Source organism: Ovis aries, chromosome 8 (genome assembly GCF_016772045.2).
Source record: "Ovis aries strain OAR_USU_Benz2616 breed Rambouillet chromosome 8, ARS-UI_Ramb_v3.0, whole genome shotgun sequence".
In the NCBI taxonomy this organism is placed as follows: domain Eukaryota; kingdom Metazoa; phylum Chordata; class Mammalia; order Artiodactyla; family Bovidae; genus Ovis; species Ovis aries.
The window spans coordinates 44,074,479-44,097,007 of record NC_056061.1 but is presented as its reverse complement, the minus strand read 5'-3'; the positions used below and the strand labels follow the sequence as shown (position 1 = coordinate 44,097,007).

The 22,529-nt window shown below is 34.5% G+C and overlaps 1 protein-coding gene across 7 annotated transcripts in view; it reads right to left on the bottom strand.

Annotated features, from left to right (window-relative positions):
• The window catches only part of EPHA7 (EPH receptor A7), a 215,526-nt gene that overhangs the window by 137,468 nt on the left and 55,529 nt on the right, over positions 1-22,529 (bottom strand). For all 7 annotated transcript variants that reach the window (XR_009601620.1, XM_004011266.6, XM_042253395.2 and 4 more), the window contains exons 4-5: positions 8,545-8,700; positions 7,361-7,696 (exon numbers count right to left, since the gene is read on the bottom strand). Coding sequence is in view for 6 of the 7 variants with exons in the window: in XM_004011266.6 (XP_004011315.1) it covers positions 7,361-7,696; positions 8,545-8,700 (492 nt within the window). In the remaining variant the exon portion in view is untranslated. The remainder of the gene's footprint in view (positions 1-7,360; positions 7,697-8,544; positions 8,701-22,529) is intronic.

Genomic DNA, 22,529 nt, shown 5'->3' with positions numbered 1-22,529 from the left:
TGAAATGTCATGCCCTCCGGTAAAAATTAGCATGACTGAATCCTGCTATGCCATTCAGATACATCAGGTTTATAAAATAACTAGAAACAGAAATGGAACATTTTGAATGGGTTACTGTTAAAGGAATCTCACTCAGTTGATTCTTCTGCTACAGACTGCGTAAGCATGTATATTTTATAAGCGTGTATATTCTTCTGCTGCAGACTGCATAAGTAATGTATATTTTAACAACATTAACACTATTTCTAAAAAATTTTCGTTGTCACTGTTTTTTTTTTTTTTTTGCATTTATATCCTGTTTCACCTTATGGCAATTGCAGCATTTAATAATATTCAGTAAATCTCTCAAACAAGAAACTATATTTTCTTAACATTATGTTCCTTTAAAATATAAATTAAGCTTATAGATTTCTAAGAAATCTCAACATACATAAACTTATATGGAATTAGTTGCTTTTACGTAAAGGATACATAACTTGATGGCCTGCTCTTTAAAATCATTGCAAAGAGATGATCTGAATTAATTTATCAATATGAGAAAAATCTTCACAGTTGAGTCACATTAATGAATGGGAGTGAAGATATTTCTGACAAATACAGAAAATTATTTTTGGTTCTCTCTTCTTTTGTAGAATTTTACTCACCTATAATATTATATAATATAACTCTATGGTTATATTTCATATGGAGCATTATGTAAAGTTCAAAAATCTAAGGAAAGTGAATACTGAAGCAAAGCTTAATTTTAACAGAGAAACAGATCTGAGCATTTGAAAACACAAGGGAAATTAGTCAAGATATGAAGAGATGTCTCTGAAGTTTCTTAAAAGGGGGTAATAAAATCATAGCTGTTGCTGTTCAATCACTAATTCATTTCTAACTCTGCAACCCCATGGATTTTAGCCCACCAGGCTCCTCCATCCATGGAATTTCCCAGGCAAGAATAGTGGAGTGGCTTGTCACCTCCTTCTCTGAGGGATCTCCCCATGGGAGATCTAGGGATCAATCCAGCTCTATTTCTTAGCAGGTGGATTCTTTACCACTGAGCCAGATGGGAAGCCCATAAAATCATAGATAGGGGGCAAATAACACAGTTATCAATGCTTCCTTCTCAGAGACTATATGCGTTATTAATATTTTCAGGAAACAAAACTTCATTAGGAGGTCCCCTTTTCATTGAGAAGTAATCTATCACCAAACCATTGAATCACTCTCCAAATTCCCATGTAAAGGATTGGAGAGCTAAATTCTTTAAGGTAGTAGCCTATGACAAGATTACATAATATAATAATTCTGAGGTAAGTAGTATACTTGATTACAATACTCTGGGTCACCACTTTATAATTGCCATGTGACATTACTACGTCTAAGTTTCAACTTTTTACCTGTAATTGGTATTGATACCTGTCTTACTAACTTTACAAATTTACTTCAAATTTTAATGATACAGAATGTATATAAGTGCCATAAAAACCATTCATTCATATACAACAAAACCGAAGATGAGAAAAAGAAAATAGTTATTTTTTTGATAGAGATTCTCTGAGATAGCTTTGTAGAGAAATTACGGGTCTCTACCTTGACATGTCAGCTTTGCTGATACTTTCTCATACTTTCGGAAATGTTTTCTACATATCTACTTTCCACAGGAATCAAGGCTAAGCAGGGTATTAAAAAAATTAAAACTGCTAAATGGAATGTATCAAATGTTCTGTGAAGATACACAAAAATTTAAAACATAAACCAGGGTTAGTTATGCAACTTGCCTATTCAAAACATCCTGTTCCCACTATCCCCTCCTCCAATTAGAAAGGTCTTCTTTCTTAAAAATAAACTTTCCCATTAGTTCTTCCCAGAAAGCTCTATTCATCCAGTTTATACCACTTATTCTCTAAACACACTCTAAACTTTGCCCCTTGTATTCTTTGATATGATTTAGTTCTATGTAATATATGTTATGAGAGATGGCCCCCATTCCCTTTGGTGAAGGAATGAAGAAAGAATTTGCTAGCTGCTGAGACAGCTGCTCAAAAACAGACCTCAGTTCCCTGTCCCCTTTTAGAATTTCCTTGTCTCAAAAATGACACATTCCTAGAAAAGCTTCCAGTCAATGCCTGTGTGACAAAGAGGTATAAAAGCCTGCTACTCTCTTTTCAAATTGGGACAATCTGACGATCCCTTACACGTGGAGAATTCCCATGGAGTTGGCAGGGGATTCGAATGAGACTGTATCATGGCTCAACTTCTCTTCTGCTCAGTTCTACTCCCTTCTTTCTCTTCAGATAGTGCTGATTCTAATTACAAGCCCTAACACAATTCCTGTAAGAATCTCTATCACACTGTCTGCCTCCTAGAGAGCCCAATTTGGGAAATCAATCCTCTTTTAAGAGGTTACAGCTTTCATCCTTAATTAAGCATTGTAAGTCATAGACCTCATTAAAAATGATAGTATCTGTACACATATTACTCAGTTATCAATAATCAGCAGTCAACCTTGCACTGTGCAATGTATAGTTAGTATTCTATTATGATTGTCCATTTAATTACTGATACAAGATGAGCTCTTTGAGGTCTATCTCAGACCTCTCCTTTACTTAGGAGGACTACATGAGTCCAAAGACATTAAGTGATTCAACTTGACACTCTTTTTGTGTACCTTTTACATTTAAAAAGTACCAAAAAATACATTGTGTTCACTCACTAGTAATTCTTATCATTCAGTTCAGTTCAGTTGCTCAGTCGTGTCTGACTCTGCGACCCCATGGACTGCAGCATGCCAGGCTTCCCTGTTCATCGCCAACTTCCAGAGCTTGCTCAAACTCATGTCCATTGAGTTAGTGATGACATCCAACCATCTCATCCTCTGTCATTCCCTTCTCCTCCTTCCTTCAGTCTTTCCCAGCATCAGGGTCTTTTCCAATGAGTCAGTTCTTCACAATTATTGTAATTGTAGTATAAAAACACACTCATTTTATTCTAATAAATGTTACAGGTATTAAGCTAAAAGCTAATTTTTCTAATAATATGAGGAGTTAACTAGCATGAGGAGTTAAGTAGCATGATCCCATCTATTTAGGAGAAAGTTCAAGTTAAAGAGGTGAAATATCTTATCTAACGTGAAGTAATCATGTCATTAAATATCAAATCCTATGCCTTTTCCATTCATGTCTGAATGTTTTCACTCATAAAATCACTTAACTTTTCTTGCATGTGACTAGCTTCCTCGTTGGAATTAATTGTACAACATGAGTAATACAGAAAGAACTGTGCTAGATGGTAAAGACACAAACATAACATAATTATTGACCTGAAGAATAATTGCTAAGTCTCTTCCATCTCTTGGCGGGAAACCACATATTCTAATTTCATGTTTTCTAACAAAGCTAAAAATTATCTGATTGTCTAAGGGATCCCACAGTGAATCAAGGTATTACAGACAGAGACAGTAATTTTAGGGTGAGCGGTTTTTCCTAACTTTTCTGCAGCCCATTTCGGTGTGTTAATGCAGTTGATCTGTGGGAGGAAGGTAGTGGTGGTTATTCTGTTTTCATGGGACAAGTCCTCCTGAGAGCTCAGAAAATGAATTATTCATCCTCCTTCTGGCAAAACCATATTTATTCTAAAGTTCTAGATTGACTGGCATCTTTTCTGTGAAGACTCCCTTTCTTTCCACAGAAGAAAATCATTCCTTCTTTGAGGTTCTATATTTTGTTCCTAATCTTGTTCTACAGCATGTATCACATTATATTCAGGTACCCTCTCATTAGTTGTATAACTTAATATACATTGGCTACAATAATGGCTCCTCATAAGGACAGGACCATTCTTTGCTCTCCTATTCTCAGGATCCCACACAGTGCTAGACATAAATTGACTTAAATTGACATTACTACTCAGAACAGTTGTTTGAGTTAATGTTCTGAAAAGTAGCAATTAAATAGTTACCTCTTCAGAACACTTATGCAATTATCATGACCAAATCTGTTCCAGAGAGTCTTCCACTGTAAGGAAGAATGAGGATCATAACGTCATAAATTAAATGCATGTGCTTTCCCCCTTACACACACACACACACACAGACACAGACACACACACACATCTCCAATGTACAAGTTTGATCTGTGTGACTACACCCTTAATAGATCAACATCCTTTTGAACAAAACAACAACAACAAAAAATACATTTTAGCCAGCTTGTGTAGGTCATATGTCCCTGATAAGCAAACACAGAAACTATCTAAATATAAATATCATATATTATGCTTCTCTATACATGTCTCAACTCTTTGCATGAGGTGGCCTGAACTGAACTGATACATGTCTCATCTTAAAGTTAATTATTTTTTAAACAAGAATCTGTCTTAAGATAACCTGTGACTGAACAAAATTAATTTCTCCCTCCTGCCATGCTTTAACACACAATTGCCAATTCTGGGCCTTGATTATATCCCCCACCTCGGACACATGACGGTAGATAAAGATTATAGTGTGCTTTGCCTTGGCAGGTCCACAAAGTGTTGCAAAAAAGAGGATTAATCAGCAATCATGCTCCTCACTGAAATAACACTTTTATGATAATAAAGAGTTTAAAATTTTCTTCAACATCTCATTAACAGGATAATACAGGAACGTACACACCATTTTATCTCCATTTTACTCACGCAGAACCTCTATGGTCCACCTAAAAGTATTGCCTCGTAAGTGGCAACAGGGGCTAGTATACAGGTCCTTAAAGACCTATAACCCTACTACTATCCTGAGGAAAGGACAAGGGGTCTTCAATGCGCTTCCATTTCCACAAATGCTGCTATGGAGGGTCCTGAGCTTCAGACTTCAAATTTAATAGAAAAAGAACTACGAAGTATACACACAATCTTTCAAACACTGCCTGATGATTTTCCATTCTTACTCTTTCATCTTGCCCAAACACATGGCCAGATTCTTTTTGTCCCAGTGGGTTGCTGATGAGGGTAATAACTGACCAGAGACCCTTAAATTCATTACTGAAGTGACTGCAGCATAAACTAGGTGGGAGGTAATGCATTTTGGTTAACGTAGAATGAGAATTTTAAGGATCATTGTAGGTTTCCAGGGATGATCATAAATACGGGCAAAGTTTCAAATCATTCTCCCTTTAGAAAAAGGAAAAATACTGATGATGTGGGGAGGGGGGTGGGTATCAGTTTAACTGAACAATAATCGCTAACGTATTTTATATGTTATGCTAAAAACATATAATAACTTAAAAAATTACCACAGCTTGCTGCCTTATTAATGTACTTCTTTTTGAAAGCAGAAAAAGCTAAAAGTATATATTCATGGGTTTTTAGCATTTGAGATGTATGTAGTTGGGGCTAGGCAATTGTGAATTAATGTTTTAACATAAAAGTCCAAACTAGTTTTTTTTTTCAACTGTATTGTATTTATTCTTTTTAAAATGTTAATAGCTTTTTTGAGATATAATTCTCATACTGTAAAATTTATGCATTTTAAGTACACAATTCAACATTTTAAAGTATATTTACAGAGCTGTATAACCACAGCAATCTAATTTTTATACATTTAAATTACTCCTCAAAGCAAACAAACCTGGTTTAATCTTAACCAGGGTAAACAAGGGATAAAGCCATTTTACTTAACTACTATAAGGTAGTTGATTCAGGAATTTATGGAAAATCTATGACCTATTTAGGCTGTGAAGTGTTAACTTGAAAAGTTAAATAATAGTCATTTAAAGAGCAAGAAAACAGATCCCCAAAGTGGTCTATCTGACAAACTCTACTTGTGGTATCAGTTCAGTATCTTTAGGTTGAATCCAAAAATAAATAAAAACATCCCTTCTTACACTTGTTATCAGCAGGAATAGAGCAGTTTTTCTATTTCTAGCTCAGCAGACCTAACAGTTTTTATTAATGATTCCAAAGATAGCTCTAGGGTCACAAACAAGAACCCAAAATGTTTCAGAACCACTTACTGTAATGTTATGATGACAAATTTCAATATAAAGCAACACAAGTAAAAATATCTAACGACAACAGCATTTTAAAAGAATGGTAAATGAAGTGAGGGTAAATAAAATGAGTCAATACAAGTATTAGTCAAATTAGTTACTTCTTTTGTCCAATTTTTGAAGATTTAAAAGTTTCTATGTTGTTTTACCTCCACACGTCAGCTTTTACATTAAGAAATCTGATTTGCAATAGCCTTTTAAACAAACATCAAAATGAAGCCTTTAAAATAGGAACTCACTAATCTGTTCAAAATGGTAAGCATAAGACTTATGCATAGGTTTCATTGTACAGATATTATTTAAATAGATAACATTTTATTAAAATTGGTATAGATATGGAGAATAGATTAGTCTATGTCCAGGAATTTGTGATAATAATGTCTGTTGACAGCTAGCCAAAGATTAAGAATACCTTGTTATAACCTTATTATGATGCTTACACAACTCAGTACTCTGGTACAGGTCTAATTTTATTAATGACAATGACATAGCACTTGGCTACATTGAGTGCATAGCATCATCCTTCAGCAGCAAGAATTTTCAAAAGTTTGAAAAAGCCCTCAATTTCTGGAACTTCCCTCAGTCATAAGATTTTTCTGAAGGTTTAGAAAGTCCCCAATTTCTGAAGCTACCTTCCCAATTTATATTTTCCAAAACCAACTTAAACACAGCAAAGAATGACCAAGTAAGGCATCTTAAATGCCAGTAAGAAGACAAGTCAAAATTGCTTTTAGGCTAAGCTACCAGTTCACAACCTTCATATTTATTATATTTCTTAATTCATTTATTTTTTAATTCTCACGAGATCTCCTAAATACTTTTTCCAATATTATAGACATTCACATGACATGATCACAAATCTAGAGATGAATGTAAATTCCTTCATGCAATTTTTAAGGCAGATTTGCCATCTATTAAAAATATCACATTTTATGTGGTTGTCACTACTTGAGACATTGAAGCCAACTCCTTCATTATTCCTAATTATATAAATTTTGATCACAAGCACTTAACACATAGCACACCAAAAGGTAAAAAATGCAAGAAATATCCCACATCTTATTTTGTCCATTTTCCCTGTCCTCCCCTTAACAGAATTGTTCCTCTTAGAGCAACTTTAACTGGTTTATAATTTATCCCCTTTTATTTCTCCTGCCAGATCTCTGCAGGAGATGTTAATGAGTCTAGTAATGATTTAACAGACAACAGAAGAAATAACAAAGAAAAGCTAAAGGTGTGAATACTCAGCAAGCTGGAGTAATCAAGTTCTGTACAGCTGAGTTAAGGAAATATTCAAGCGCGAGATCTCACTTACTTTTCACTCAGTGAAGACAAACAGGAAAACATACCTGCTTGACCTGTGGTGACACTGACAGCCGCAAAGAGCCTCTGGGATCGACTTAAGTCAGAAACTCCATTTACAGCTTCAACTTCAAAAGTATAATTAGCGTGGGCCAGCAGGTCCATGACAGTGACATAGTTATCCTCTAATCCAGTCTGCTGGGGCATGTAGCCAATGTTACTCCCACAGGGAACGCATTCGCCCTGCTCCCAGCTGCATCGCTTACACAGTATTCTATAGGTCACATCATTTCTTCCCCCATTGTCTGCAGGGGGACTCCATTCCAAGCTCACTGTGGTTTGGTTGATATTGAAAATGAGGTTCTGTGGTGCAGATGGAGGCCCTTAGGAAACCAAAAATAAGTAAATGAATAAATAGAAATGGCCAAAAACAAACAAACAAACAAATGAAAGGATCCATGTGGGGCATTAAACTAGTGGCTCAATTACCACACAGAAAACTAGTTGAAATGCTTTCTTTCACATAAACATTTCATTACCTTTCCTAGAGAAACCTTATAAAAGCCTTCCTGAATTCACGTGGCAAGAGGCTTTATTTATTTTCCATTTAACATGTCAAAATGAAAACAGGATAACGACTGTCTTTGTAGTTTTGCCACGGTCTTTAGCTATTTTTCTCCGAGCAATTAAAAAAGAATAGTTAATGCACCTAAAAAACAGTTGTGCAGTTGTTTAAAAATAGTTTTTTTTTTAAACATATAAGAGAGAATACATCTATTCATTCTTAATGTGCTCAAGAATGATTTATAGTAATGTCTGGTATTGGCTTTGGATTTGAGTCTCTCAAACATTCATTCATTGAAGCATCAAGATGTGAGATTTGCTGTATTTAGTGATGGAATTTTAATTCAGAAACCATTACTTTTTAATTACATTTAAAGCCATGCAAGACACAAATAACTTTTACATTTTATTTGTTATTCCTATTGGATACATGTGTAAAATATGATTAAAATGCAAGATCTGGGAGACATGAAAACTACACTGATGATGATGTAAGGTGTATCTATTTTATATTATTGTTTAGCCTTATTGGTTTATGGAAAGTTTGTAAGTATTTAATAATAATTAAGAATGTACTCAGAAATGTCAGGCTTATCTCAACTATGTCACAATTCTACAAACAAATGGAAGGGATCTGAAAGTCTTTATTTTGCAATTACGAACTTACTTGTGCATGCCACATACGGTGGGTCAGATGGAGCCCTGTAGTACCCGTCCTCACAGTCACACCTTGAGGAGCCTTCTTTATCAGAAAAACTGTGAGTTGGACAACGAGAGCACTGAAGATCTTGAGAAGAAGATTTGTAGAACCCACGGCCACAGGCTGAGAACACAAAAGAAAGTAAAAATAGAACCATGAGAACAAGCAGACCCTTTCTGAATTTTAGTAATTTTTAGCAAACAATAAAATATGAAATCTGATTTCCAAATGTGCTATCATCAGACTCAATAAAAACCTGGATTCTAATAAGAAATTTCTAACATATTCTTTTTATATCTGTAGCCATGTTTCCTGACAACTATCACTAACTATAAGCCGTAAGTCTCTAATTAAACAGAAAAAAAAGGGAAGAACATGCCCTTTATGGTATACTTCTATAATTCTGTTTAGTGTATATCAGTAAACCTATTTTACAATACTACATTTTAAAACAAAATAATAAAATCCAACTGATACACCAAACTTGGACCTGTAGTTGGCATCAGTCCAAAATCTAGAGCCCCAAACTAAACACAAACATAATTTATTTAGACAAAATCTCAGCATGGTTAATTTAGGGGAACTTTGATTTCAGTAGTAATTAACTTGCTTGTTGATTTGCATTAACACACTTCAAAGTTCTGTTTTCTTAATCTAATACAGCTGTAAATTAAGTCTTTATGTGTGAATATGGTTCTTAAATTTTTATCTTAAAATGATAGAAATGTATTCCCCCTACCAATTTTCAGAAAACTTCAAGATATAATTTCAACCAATTTAAGTTCTAAGGCAGTCTGTTTTCCACTAAGCAAACTTCCCTGTTACTAAAAATAATGAAATCCTATGGATAGGAGAAACCTATTCTATCAGAAATAAGGAGAAAGCCATTAACTACACACAGGTGATGACTCTTTCTCTTCTACTGGGAAAAGTTAGGATAGTCACAGTAACATAGCTCAGCAATGAATAGACAGGCACCCAAGACATCTACCACCTTCCAGTGACTTTCTCTTACTCATTTAGACTACATGTTATAAAATCAAGTAACCTGGAAGCATCTACTATCCCCAGACATTTTACATATTTATCTTCAATTAAAATTTAGCAAATTCAATTTTCATTATTTCAACATTTTAAAATTAATTGATGGTACCATACATTGAGTATATTAAAGAGATTCAATTTGCCCTCCATATTTATTAAGTGAATATCTCTTTAAGTTTCAGTGACCTTCAAATTTAATGGAAATTAATAAATCATATCTATAAAGAAAAATTACTGAATATTTAACATGAATTCAATTATAACTTCTATGTATTAGATTCAAGTTTATTTAATATTCTCAACTTGGGCATTATTCAGCAGCATAATCATTTTCACTCATGGGTGGGAAAAACAATCCTATCTTATTAAGAAAATCCTATTTTATTCTCTAGAAAAAAAAAAGTTAAGTCATTCGATACTTTTGCTCACATGCTGAATATTTAATACATAATTTGGTACAATTAAGAAATCCAAATTATCTTTTAAGCTTAAAGAAAAAACAAGGCTGTTTTATATGAACAAGACAGGTATTTTAGATAACCTAAAAATTTAAAAATTGATTATATTGTGATAGATAAAGATTTGTGAACAGAACTACCATCATCTCTATGTAAATATATGATCCACTTTTGCTCTCAGAAGCCAGTCTGCCTTTAGTTGGCCTCCTCAATTCCTACAAGAGAGAAACACTGGCAAACATATTAGGCCAGAAGATGAATGCATCTTCACATGTTCTTGTAGCAATTACTACAAATCTAAGACACAGAACTGTGAGATTCATTATGAAATAATATCAAAAAACACTTTAGAATGTTTCTAAAGATATGACCTTGCCACATAAAAGAATGGTTAACTGGTAGGATAAAGGATTTAGCATGGATTTCTCAGGCTGGAAATTCCTCTAAGTATGCACTGTATCTTGCTCCATGTATTATCTGTAATTCAGTGATCAGATAGAACATCCATAATATAGAGACTGCAATGCTTTATTCACAACCTGCAGCTTGATAACACAAAGTCCCAGAGAATTAAAAAAGAAAAAAAGATAAAGACAGAGAGAAGAGGTGTATGCTGATAAGTCTTTGATGATATTATGTGTATTTATTTACTTTTTACAGGGATAGAAACTTAGGGAACAAGGAAATGGACACAATGGCAACATGATTTAACATCTACTAAGTAAGATCAACATTTAACGTCTACTGGGTAAGCTTTTTTCTTTTTTAATTTTGTTTCTATTCCCAGGTCGTGCTAGCGGTAAAGAACCTGCCTGCCAATGCAGGAGACTTGAGAGCCCCTGGTCAGGAAGATCCCCTGGTCAAGGAAATGATAACCCACTCCAGTATTCTTGCCTGGAGAATCCTATGGACAGAGGAGCCTATAGGGTCACACAGAGTTGGACACAACTGATGCAACTTAGTATGCAGATAAGATCAAACAAGATTCTACTAGGTAGCTTGGTACCTATCAATTCTGGAAGCCCTACCTTGTTGTTGTTGTTCAATCACTAAGTCATGTCTGACCCTTTGCAATCCCATTGCTATAGCCCACTAGGCTCCTCTGTTCATGGAATTCTCCAGGCAAGTATACTGGAGTGGGTAGCCATTCCTTTCTCGAAAGGATCTCCCCAACCCAGGGATCGAACCCAGGTCTCCTGCATTATAGGCAAATTCTTTACTGTCTGAGCCACCAGGGAAATCCAAGATCAAACCAGTCAATCCTAAACAAAACCAATCCTGAATATTCATTGGAAGGACCGAAGCTGAAGTTCCAATACTTTGGCCACCTGACGCAAAGAGCCAACTCATTGGAAAAGACCCTGATTCTTGGAAAGATTGAAGGCAAAAAGAAAAGAGGGCAGCAGAGGATAAGATCATTAGATAGCATCACCAACTCAAGGGACATGAATCTGAGCAAACACCAGGAGACAGTGAAGGACAGGGAAGGCTGGCAGGCTGCAGTCCACGGGGTCACAAGGAGTCAGACTTGACTTAGCAACTGAACAACAACAACCAGGTAACACTTCCAGAACTGGTAGGCAGCAAACTACCTAGTGGAATCTCATGCAATTCTCATCCTCCTGTTGCAAATAAAGGCTTCTAACTAAAGGCTTACTCCCACTTTTCCTACAAATAAGGAGGACCCATTTCTTGCTCCACTTCCATGATTTACAGAATACCTATGGTACCTAATGTAGAGAAATTTAAAACCCTTATCACTCAACTTTCAAATTACATTAAATTTTGTTACCATTTTAGCAGATGGGAAAACAGATTTGAAGCAAAGTTAACATGAGTTCCTCAAATAATTCCATTGTCTAGGTTAAAACTGGATTTAAAACACAGGACTGCTGATACTTAACCATATGCTATTGCTTCAGCCTTGACTGCTGAATGAGCCAAAGTCTGGCATCTATTCAGTGTGTCTTGAAGCTTTAGCATCCCCCAAATGAATTTTCAGTGGGTGTCTACTATCTTTTAGTATACCCTTTGACTATTTAAAGCTATTACTTTAGAAAATGGTGAAATAATATCCTAGCTAGCACACCTTACAGAAGAGGTGTATTAAATAGATCTTTTCAATTTCACTATGGATTTTGGCACTGAGGATGCCTGCAAAATGATGGAGTACATGCATGGCCATCATTAAATAGATAATGAGAGAGGCAATCCCAGAAAAATGTGGTCATAAAAGTCTTAACTTTTTTTTTTTTGAAGTACTATTCTGTTTCAGTTCAGTTAATATTGAAAATAATAAGTTGTAACAAGATGGCTTTCACTTACCGTCTAAGGAAGCCATTAATTTAAATTTATTAAAAATAAGTATAAAATCTTGGGAGCTGCAGTATGAAGAGGAAAGCCAAGAACACAAGAAGACATAAGCTGTATCTTTTAGGATAGTAGTTTGAGCAATTGGGTGGTAAAAAGTTTCGGAAAGAAGTAACAGATGCTCATAAAAGTAAAATTTTAGATAAGATATCTAGATGAAATAGCTTGAGTAAAATACTCAGGAAGAGAAACTGGGGTGAAGTGATATACCTGAGATTTAACCACTTAAGGAAGACTTAAATGAGTTCTCCAACTGCTCCCAAAAGCCTACACAGAAATAAAGGCAATTTCTCCTTTCTTATAAATGCAGCTTGTTTTCCATAAAGGTAAAAGTAAAAAAGTTTTTCATGGTAAATGCCTTCTGAAACCTCAATCAAAGATAAATTCCCTAATTCCCTTCATACATAATGGTGAAGTATATAAGAATAACTTTCTAGGAATTGTGATACAGTGGTTTTACAGCTTTTTTCTTATTTTGCTTATTTTTCTTATTTTGCTTCAATTCTCAATTTGTTCAACAGCATTTGAACTCAAAGCAGACTAATTAATATAGTGTATGCACTATCGTAAAATTATTTACAGTAAGAAACATACCATTTTAATTTCCTGCCTTTCAATAATTTTGCTTTTTTAACTGAACATTGTTTTAAGGTAATGTTTCATTGTATTGATGAAGACTAGAAATATGTATAAAATTTGTTTTCAATATTAAATTACTTTTTTTAAAGTAATACTTCACCAATTGTTTTAGTAACAGTATTTTTCCATGTCAACACAAAGACCTGCCTGGGACTGTTTTTTCCCAACCAGTAATGAATGGGTCTTAGTGAATAAAATAACATAAATTCATTAATCCTGGAGTTTAATAAGAACCATAATCTTGTCAGATTTCATACACTAAGCAAGTTTTTGCTTAGCCAGTTGTTTAAATGGAAAACCACCAAAGAAAATCTAAGAAGTACATGAAACTTCTGTTTATTAGACTGTAACAAGATTATCTACTGCAATATATATATATATATATACTAAATTACATTACAGAATATACTATATTTCAAGATCTGCTTTATTGTCTCCAGTAATGAAGTAACTGTAACATTATATTTAACTTCAATTATTTTTAAATGAGAATATCCCATTTGTTTATTTTTGCTTTTATTTCCAGCATTCTGGGAGGTGGATCATAGAGGATCCTGCTATGATTTATGTCTGAGAGTGTTTTGCCATATAAGCAAGGTGAAAAGACAGCCATCTGAATGGGAGAAAATAATAGCAAATGAAGCAACTGACAAACAACTAATCTCAAAAATATACAAGCAACTTCTGCAGCTCAACTCCAGAAAAATAAACGACCCAATCAAAAAAATGGGCCAAAGAACTAAATAGACATTTCTCCAAAGAAGACATACGGATGGCTAACAAACACATGAAAAGATGCTCAACATCACTCATTATTAGAGAAATGCAAATCAAAACCACAATGAGGTACCACTTCACACCAGTCAGAATGGCTGCGATCCAAAAATCTGCAAGCAATAAATGCTGGAGAGGGTGTGGAGAAAAGGGAACCCTCCTACACTGTTGGTGGGAATGCAAACTAGTACAGCCACTATGGAGAACAGTGTGGAGATTCCTTAAAAATTGCAAATAGAACTACCTTATGACCCAGCAATCCCACTTCTGGGCATACACACCGAGGAAACCAGAATTGAAAGAGACACATGTACCCCAATGTTCATCGCAGCACTGTTTATAATAGCCAGGACATGGAAACAACCTAGATGTCCATCAGCAGATGAATGGATAAGAAAGCTTTGGTACATATACACAATGGAGTATTACTCAGCCATTAAAAAGAATTCATTTGAATCAGTTCTGATGAGATGGATGAAACTGGAGCCGATTATACAGAGTGAAGTAAGCCAGAAAGAAAAACACCAATACAGTATACTAACACATATATATGGAATTTAGGAAGATGGCAGTGACGACCCTGTATGCAAGACAGGGAAAGAGACACAGATGTGTATAACGGACTTTTGGACTCAGAGGGAGAGGGAGAGGGTGGGATGATTTGGGAGAATGACATTCTAACATGTATACTATCATGTGAATTGAATCGCCAGTCTATGTCTGACGCAGGATGCAGCATGCTTGGGGCTGGTGCATGGGGATGACCCAGAAAGATGTTATGGGGAGGGAGGTGGGAGGGGGGTTCATGTTTGGGAATGCATGTAAGAATTAAAGATTTTAAAATTTAAAAAATAAAAAAAGGAAAAAAAAAATAAATGAGAATATCATCTTCTATAACACAACTGCTTCAAATAATATTTGGGATTTAAATTCTTAAAAAAACAAACAAACTCTATAAGTAAATTACTTAAGAGCAATAAAATTCTAAACACAAAGATATAAGAGAGTTTATACGAAAGACTTGTATTCTGATTCTTAAACTCTCCTAACAACAGCACACTACACAGTCATCTTCAATGGAATGCAATTGTTTAAGCAATGGGGTGCCAGGCCTTTGAATATACACTTACATGAGGCAACAATCAGGGCACTGGTGTAGACAACTGTTTGTTCTCAATGAACCATCCTAAAGACCATTGTAAAAGCCATAGACAAATTTCCACTCTTTAGGTGGAATTAGGTGAAGTGGAATACTTTTTTTTTTTTTCTGATCAAGGGTGCAGATACTCAGACTTGCCCTGGTGCATGACCTACAAGCATAAGTTTGGGGGATATCCTAAATGATTATACTTCTAAGGACATTCTCCCACAAAATGGTTATTCTTGAAAATCCATATACTTTTAGATTTCTACAACCAAGAATGATTCCCTTGACCTTAATGGGCACATTTTTTGGAAATCTTAAACTCCATCTTTAATTTCAGACATAGCTGACCCCATCCTAAACCTTAAGGCACTGAAGTCTATGCCTTTGTAGGCTGCCTTCTATGACTGAGCATGGAGGTGTGCTTTGAAAAGAAACTAGCCTTGGCATTATTAAAAATAACTGAATCATTATTAAGGCTTAGATATTTCTATAATATAAAAACTTTCTAGGTGCTTAGAATCATCATCCTGGAGGTTCTATGTCTTTTCTCAGATTACCAAAGTCTGGAAAGAATGTATGTTAATAAGATATTCCTACCATAAAATTGATGAGGGAGATAAGATTAGATATTGAGAGTATAATAAGTTGAAATGTTAAAACAATTAAAACTTGACATTCATTAATAAGCCAATCAAAAATTAGGCAAAAAATCTGAACATATATTTCTCTATGCAACATATATAAGTAGCCAATAAACACACAAAATGATGCTCAAGATTATTAGTCATCAGGGAAAAGGAAATCAAAACTATACTGATAAACCACTTATACCTAGTAGGAAGACAATCAATAAGACAGCTAAAAGAAGTCTAGTAAGGATACGGAGGAATTAGAACTCATATATTGCTATTGGGAATCTAAAACGGTACAGCCACTTTGAAGAAAACTGGCAAGTCCTCAACAGTTTAAACATAGTTATCATGTTACCCAGCAACTCCACTCCTAGGTATGTACCCAAGAGAAATGAAGACATTTCCTGACACAAAAACTTGAATATAATTAAATGTTTATAGCAGAATTATTCATCATAGCCCAAAATGTGGAAACAATCCAAATGTTCATCAACTAATAAATGAATATGCACAATGGAATACTATTCAGCAATCAAAAGAAGTTAAATTTTGATACATTCTGGTATGACTGAACTTCGAAAACATTATGCCATGTGAAAGAATTCAGTCACACAGATCCAGTCACAGCAGCAATGTGTGTGTGTTCAGTCCTGTCCGACTCTTTGTGGCTGCATGGACTGCAACCTGCTAAGCTCCACTGTCCATGGAATTTTCCAGGCAAGAATACTAGAGTGGGTTGCCGTTTCCTCCTCCAGTGGATCTTCCTGACACAGGTATTGAACCCGCATCTCCTGCATCTCCAGGACTGTCAAGTGGATTCTTTACTGCTGAGCCACCTGGGAATCCCAGTCACAGAAGACCATATACTATATAATTCTGTTTACATGAAGTATCCAGAATAGGCAAGTCTATAGAGATGGAAAGTAGATTAGTGGTTGCTAAAAGCTGGGACAGTAAGAGAAATAGAAAGTGACTGTTAATGGGTGCAGGGTTTCTTTCTGGGACAATGAAAATGTTCAAAATTTGATTTGTAGTGATGGTTGCACAACTCTGTAATTATACTAGGACTTCCCTGGTGGTCAGAAGGTAAAGAATCTGCCTACAATGTGGGAGACCTGGGTTCATTCCCTGGGTTGGGAAGATCCCCTGGAGGAGGACATGGCAACCCACTCCAGTAGACTTGCTTGGAGAATCCCATGGATAGAGGAGCCTGGTGGGCTGCAAGGGGTCACAAAGAGTTGGACATGCTGAGTGACTAAGCACACCCATAACTATACTAACAAAATATTTAAACTGTTAACTGCAACGGGTGAGTTGTATGGTATGTACATTTTATCTAGTAAAGTTGCTTTGCATAATAAAATCCATTGATAATGCAATTTTAAAGTGAACATTTAAGTAAGCCAAAATTAAGAAAAAATACCAAATTTTATCTGTCAAAAATATGTTAGTTTGCTTTTCTAACACATATGTTCTATATTCATCTATTTTTATATAGCCATATTTGGGTATAAAAAATTAAGCAAAAAATTCAAAAAAAGGAAAATATATAATCAATATATTTTACCCATTTGCTAACGTTAGGGTTTTATAAAAATTTATCTTTTATCTGAAGACTAGCAATTTTATCTGAATAATTTTATAACTTCAATACCTATAATATGAAGTTATATTTAGGGGGATTATATACAAAGTTAGTTTTGAGTGAATACATGAATAGAATTTAAACATTCTTATTTTTTACCCACATTCACTGTGCCAGACAAGGGCTGGTTTCCTTTTTACTTCCCATCTCCTTCTCCCAAGAGCTAACTGAATACAACTAGACTCAGCTTCCTCAGTTCTTACTCTGTTTCCAGACCTATGATTTTAAGCACAATTAAACTTTTTCTGAAGGAATTATATGTATGTGTCTGTGTGTAAAATATGAGGCTTTGCAGATGTTTCCGGCCACAGTTATACAGCTGCAAAGAGTTTATTAATTATGAACTATAAGTGGATTGTTCTGTAATTGAAACTTTCTGGGCCTTAATATTATTGTAGAGTCTACATACGTACATAGGGATTCTAATGAATGCTGTTATTTTATTTATTGCAGATGGACATTTAATTTAGGAAAAGCTAGCCTGTTTCCATAGGAGCTTTCAAATATTTGTGTCATATTCATGTCTATGCTTCTCCATGCAAAGAGGAGTGCACAGCTTGCAGAAATAGTACTCCCACTGCTCAAAGTGCTGACCTCATCTGGGATGGACAGATCCAGAATCTGTATTTTAATCCTATTGACAGTGCCTCAGTGGGAATAATTACAAAAGTCTGTCTGAAAGCCAGACCTCCTGTCATTGACATGCTATGATTTTTCACATTGAGAATGAACAGTGAGCAGGGAGTATAAAAGCAACATGATGTAACAAGTATATTACAGTTTGTGAATCACCATCCATATCACCTCACAACTAACTTGTAAGAATTTAGAAAAGAAATGATGCAGAAAAATAAAGTTTGATATTAGGTGCTCAAGTGCTGAAAATAATTTTGGGATTTTTTTCAAACTAAAAAGAAAAACTAATTTGGGGAAAATATAAATATATATGTTATTTATTTGTGTTATTTGAGTAATTAATGTTTTATTGATTCAATACAGTAAAAAGGAAACATAAAATAAAAACCACTTAAAGATTTTATTTTTAAGATTTAGACTGTAAAGAGAAATAAAATTGAACACTATGTAAATAGCTTTGTTCTTTATTAAATTTTCAGTTTGAAATACGCTAGGAATTTTGCTGAAGTCTTGTATTAAAATACTCTCTACTACACCAGAATCTACACCAGAAACTCACCCTAATTCTGACCTCATTACCAAAATGATTTTTTAAAAGAAAAAGAAGTCAATATTAAAAAATGTTTTTAATAGAATATTAAAAATGTTTTTTCTTATTCCCTATTCTCAAAAGAAAGATGGATTTTAACTTAAAGAACTGTGTTCAAATCCACTCCACCATTTACTGGCACGCAATTTAGACAAAGCCATTTCACATTCTCAGCTTCAATGTCCTCGTTTTCTCATTCTTAATTATTAACAGCTATAGACAATAGGTTTTTTTTTTCCAATTTTCAAAAGGTTGTTTTAACAACACTTTAATTGGTTATCTAGCTGTTAAACGCTAGTGCAAGTGTTTTCATTGAAATGCTATCTGTAAAAACATATATTTCTACCACCATCACCACCCCAAAACCACACGTGCTAACTCACACCCACTTAGTCTTTCAGGAATGCCTCAGCAAGAGAGTGAAAGACAGGTTCTAGAGGGGCTGTCATGCCTCTGCGTGCATCCCAGACAGGCAGCAGCAGGCACCGTGTCAAGGATTTCTCTGCTCAGCCATTCACCTCCAGCTCTCCGTGTGCCATTGCTGCCAAACCCTGTGTGTGTTCCCAAAGACATGTACATTGATTTTGGTTCCTGCCGGTAAGGATCCAGCCGTGGAATTTTTAATTATGTAAATTACTTAATAGTCAACTCCCATAAAAAGAAAGATTCAAAATGAAATCAGATCCTTCTGGATTTCACTCAGTATTGTCCTCAAAGGTCCACTGAGAGATCCACATACAGATAAAAAACACAAATTAATTGTGAAGTCTAAGAATTCAGTAACCCCACTGGAAGTGAACTAAAATAATCCTAACCTTAATTCACATCTAAAGCAAAATAGTGTAATTATGGAATTCCCATGGACGAAAAACACTTAAATTAGGGGAGGCCAGCTACCCAAACATTATATTAGTTATTTGTAGTAACTAAAAAAATTATAGCCTATTTATGACACAGTTATTACTGTATTCTACTAAAAGATTTCCTTGAGGGCATGTCATTAAGAACAAGAGGCTGCAATAAGTTCTCAAACAGCAATTGGTGTTAGGAAGATTCAGACAGGGGATACAATTTACTCTAGCATTTATGCCACTGTAAAGCTTATTTTCAAATATTTCTCTTATAGTTATTATGATATCATACTTTTTATAATTTGTTTTTATTATTCATTCCTTTTATGCTAAATTACTCCTCAGAGTTTTGAAAATAGCAAGAAAAGTCAGGTAATGCAAGTTCTATATGTGAAACATAACGTAAAGTATATAAGCAAGAATTCCTCTTTGGAAAGATCAATATTTTTGTTTCAACACACAAAGGCGGGATAAGTCACTTCAGTCATGTCCAACTGCTTGAGATGTTATGGACCATAACCTGCCAGGCACCTCTGTCTATGGGATTCCCCAGGCAAGAATACTGGAGTGGGTTGCCATGCCCTCCTCCAAGGGATCTTCCTGATCCAGGGATCAAACCGGCATTTCTTAAGTCTCCTGCATTGGCAGGCAGGTACTTCATCACTAGTGTCACCTGGGAAGCCCTATATTAACACAATCATATTAAAAAAAAGATAAAGTTAATATTCTGAAAGACAGGCATTGTTAATTTCATCATATAAGTCTCATTCCAACAGTCTTGAAAAAGCAATACTACTTGTTCTTTATATAAATTATGAATCTGACTTCCTTCTAGCATGTACTAGCTGTGTGACCTTTTTCAATTTGCTTAAGTTCTCTGAACCTAGATTTTCCATATCTAAAACAAAGAAATTTAATAAGACTACTTCCAAAGATTGTTGTGAATTAAAGTTTATGATTCATGTGAAGAACTTAGCACAATGCCTGGTAGAGAATAAGCACTCAATAAATAGTACACTATTATAGTTATTTCACAATGTCAATTTCCATGTGAAGTTTTTTTTTTCTTTTTTTCCAAAGATAGACTGTTTATATTTCATGTGCAGTTTTGATCCCACTCTGGTTTCTACCACTGATAAACACTGAACTACTTCCCCAGGACCAGATGTATATGCAAATAAGAAACACGAATTAATTGTTAGGCAAATATAGCCCTAGTATGCATTTATTCTCTAACAAAATAATTATTGTTTGCCTACTCTTTGCATTATGTCAGGTAATGGACAAAAGTTATATATGCTAAAAGACAAATATGATGATCTCTCAATACTATATTCCTTTTTGAACTAGCATCAAATGGCATGAATAATTATGTTAATTATGTGTTTAAGCTAATTACATTTCTGATTTTTCATTGGAAATTACCTATGTAAATTATAAATATTGTACCTTAATTTTTATCTTTGACAATGTACTTAATTATCTTCTACTTCCATGCTGAACACAGACTTAAAAGTCACCTTTCCTGCCAGAGCTGTAGCATTTCATCAATGTGAAGGGAAAAAACTATTCAGTGTATGTAGACATGCAGGAAATGTGTGTAAGTATATATTATTGACCAATTATATTTAAACTGGAGAGCTATTTGTGGCAGTTATCGGCTTTTTTTTCAATGAGGCTAATAGCGATGTGGCAATATAAGAATACTCTGTAAGGACAGGTTATTTCACACTAAGAAAACTTCAAGTGGACAAGAAATATGTATATACCTACAAATGTTTGTAATTCATTTATTTAACAAAATGAATATTTTTAGTTAAATTCAAAGAATTAAAATTAGATTTTGTGAGCAATTCATCAATAATTGATCTTTCTCCTACAATCTATTTAAAACTATAAATATGTAGAAAAAGTTTGCAAGATCCATAGACAAAATGAAAAGAATTAATTTCATCTTGATTTCTTAAAATAAAGAACATACCTTCCATTTCAAGCAGCCTAAGATATGGGCTTTTAACTATCAGTTTTCTGCAATAATTTCAATAATGATTAAAACAAAATCATCAGTTAAGGCAATCTTTCTAGCTATTTCATGGAGACTCTTTTTTTTCTTATTTAGTCAGTTATAAAATGTAGATCAATACTAAGTCTTGTGAAACAAATTACCCTAAAGCAGTTTAAGGCAATTTAAACATGTGGGGAAATAAATAATCATTTCTATTATGTCAGTGGAAAATTTTTCTGAAGATCATAAAGAAATCAGTTAACCCTGAAGCAGGACATTTTAAAAAGATGCATCAGGACAATGAGGATATTCAGTCAATCCTTAATTCTCAGAAATAAAAGAAAATAATAGGCAGAATAAATCCTTACAACAAATAATGTTGTTGAGCTCAATCCTTTTCTCAAAACAGGAGCTGGCTATACACACACACACACAAAGCAAATAGACACATGCTGCTGTTGCTGCTAAGTCACTTCAGTCGTGTCCGACTCTGTGCGACCCCATAGACGGCAGCCCACCAGGCTCCGCTGTCCCTGGGATTCTCCAGGCAAGAATACTGGAGTGGGTTGCCATTTCCTTCTCCAATGCATGAAAGTGAGAAGTGAAAGTGAAGTCACTCAGTCATGTCATATATATATATATATATATGTATATATATATATATATATATATGAGATACACAGAATTGTCAGATAAACAGAATGGTTAGAGAGAAACAAAATAGTAAAAGTTCTCTAACTGGATCCCCTTACAACTTCTTAATAATAGAAAACTAGTTAGTTGCTGATTTTTATATCCACACCAAGCAAATAATCTAACGTAGTTCTCTAGTGTCCTACTTTGCATCCACAGTATTTTGCAAAAAGATAATGTTGGTACTACTAGAACATTACTTAATGTTTCTTAATAAAGTCTTTTGAAAAAGCTGTGTTAGATATGTAAAAATACATTCTAACTACTTCAGTCCCTTTTTGAAGAATAAGTAAATCATCCTTTATGAATCAATTAAAAGCTTTACTTCCTCCGTATTTCCTGACCTCCTAAAGCTATGTAGGAGGCAGTACAAACTGGTCACAATTGTGGTATTAACACTGCCATAATTATTTCTTTCTGTGTGTCTCCTCCAGCCCACTGTGAGCATCTCAAGGACAGAGATTATATT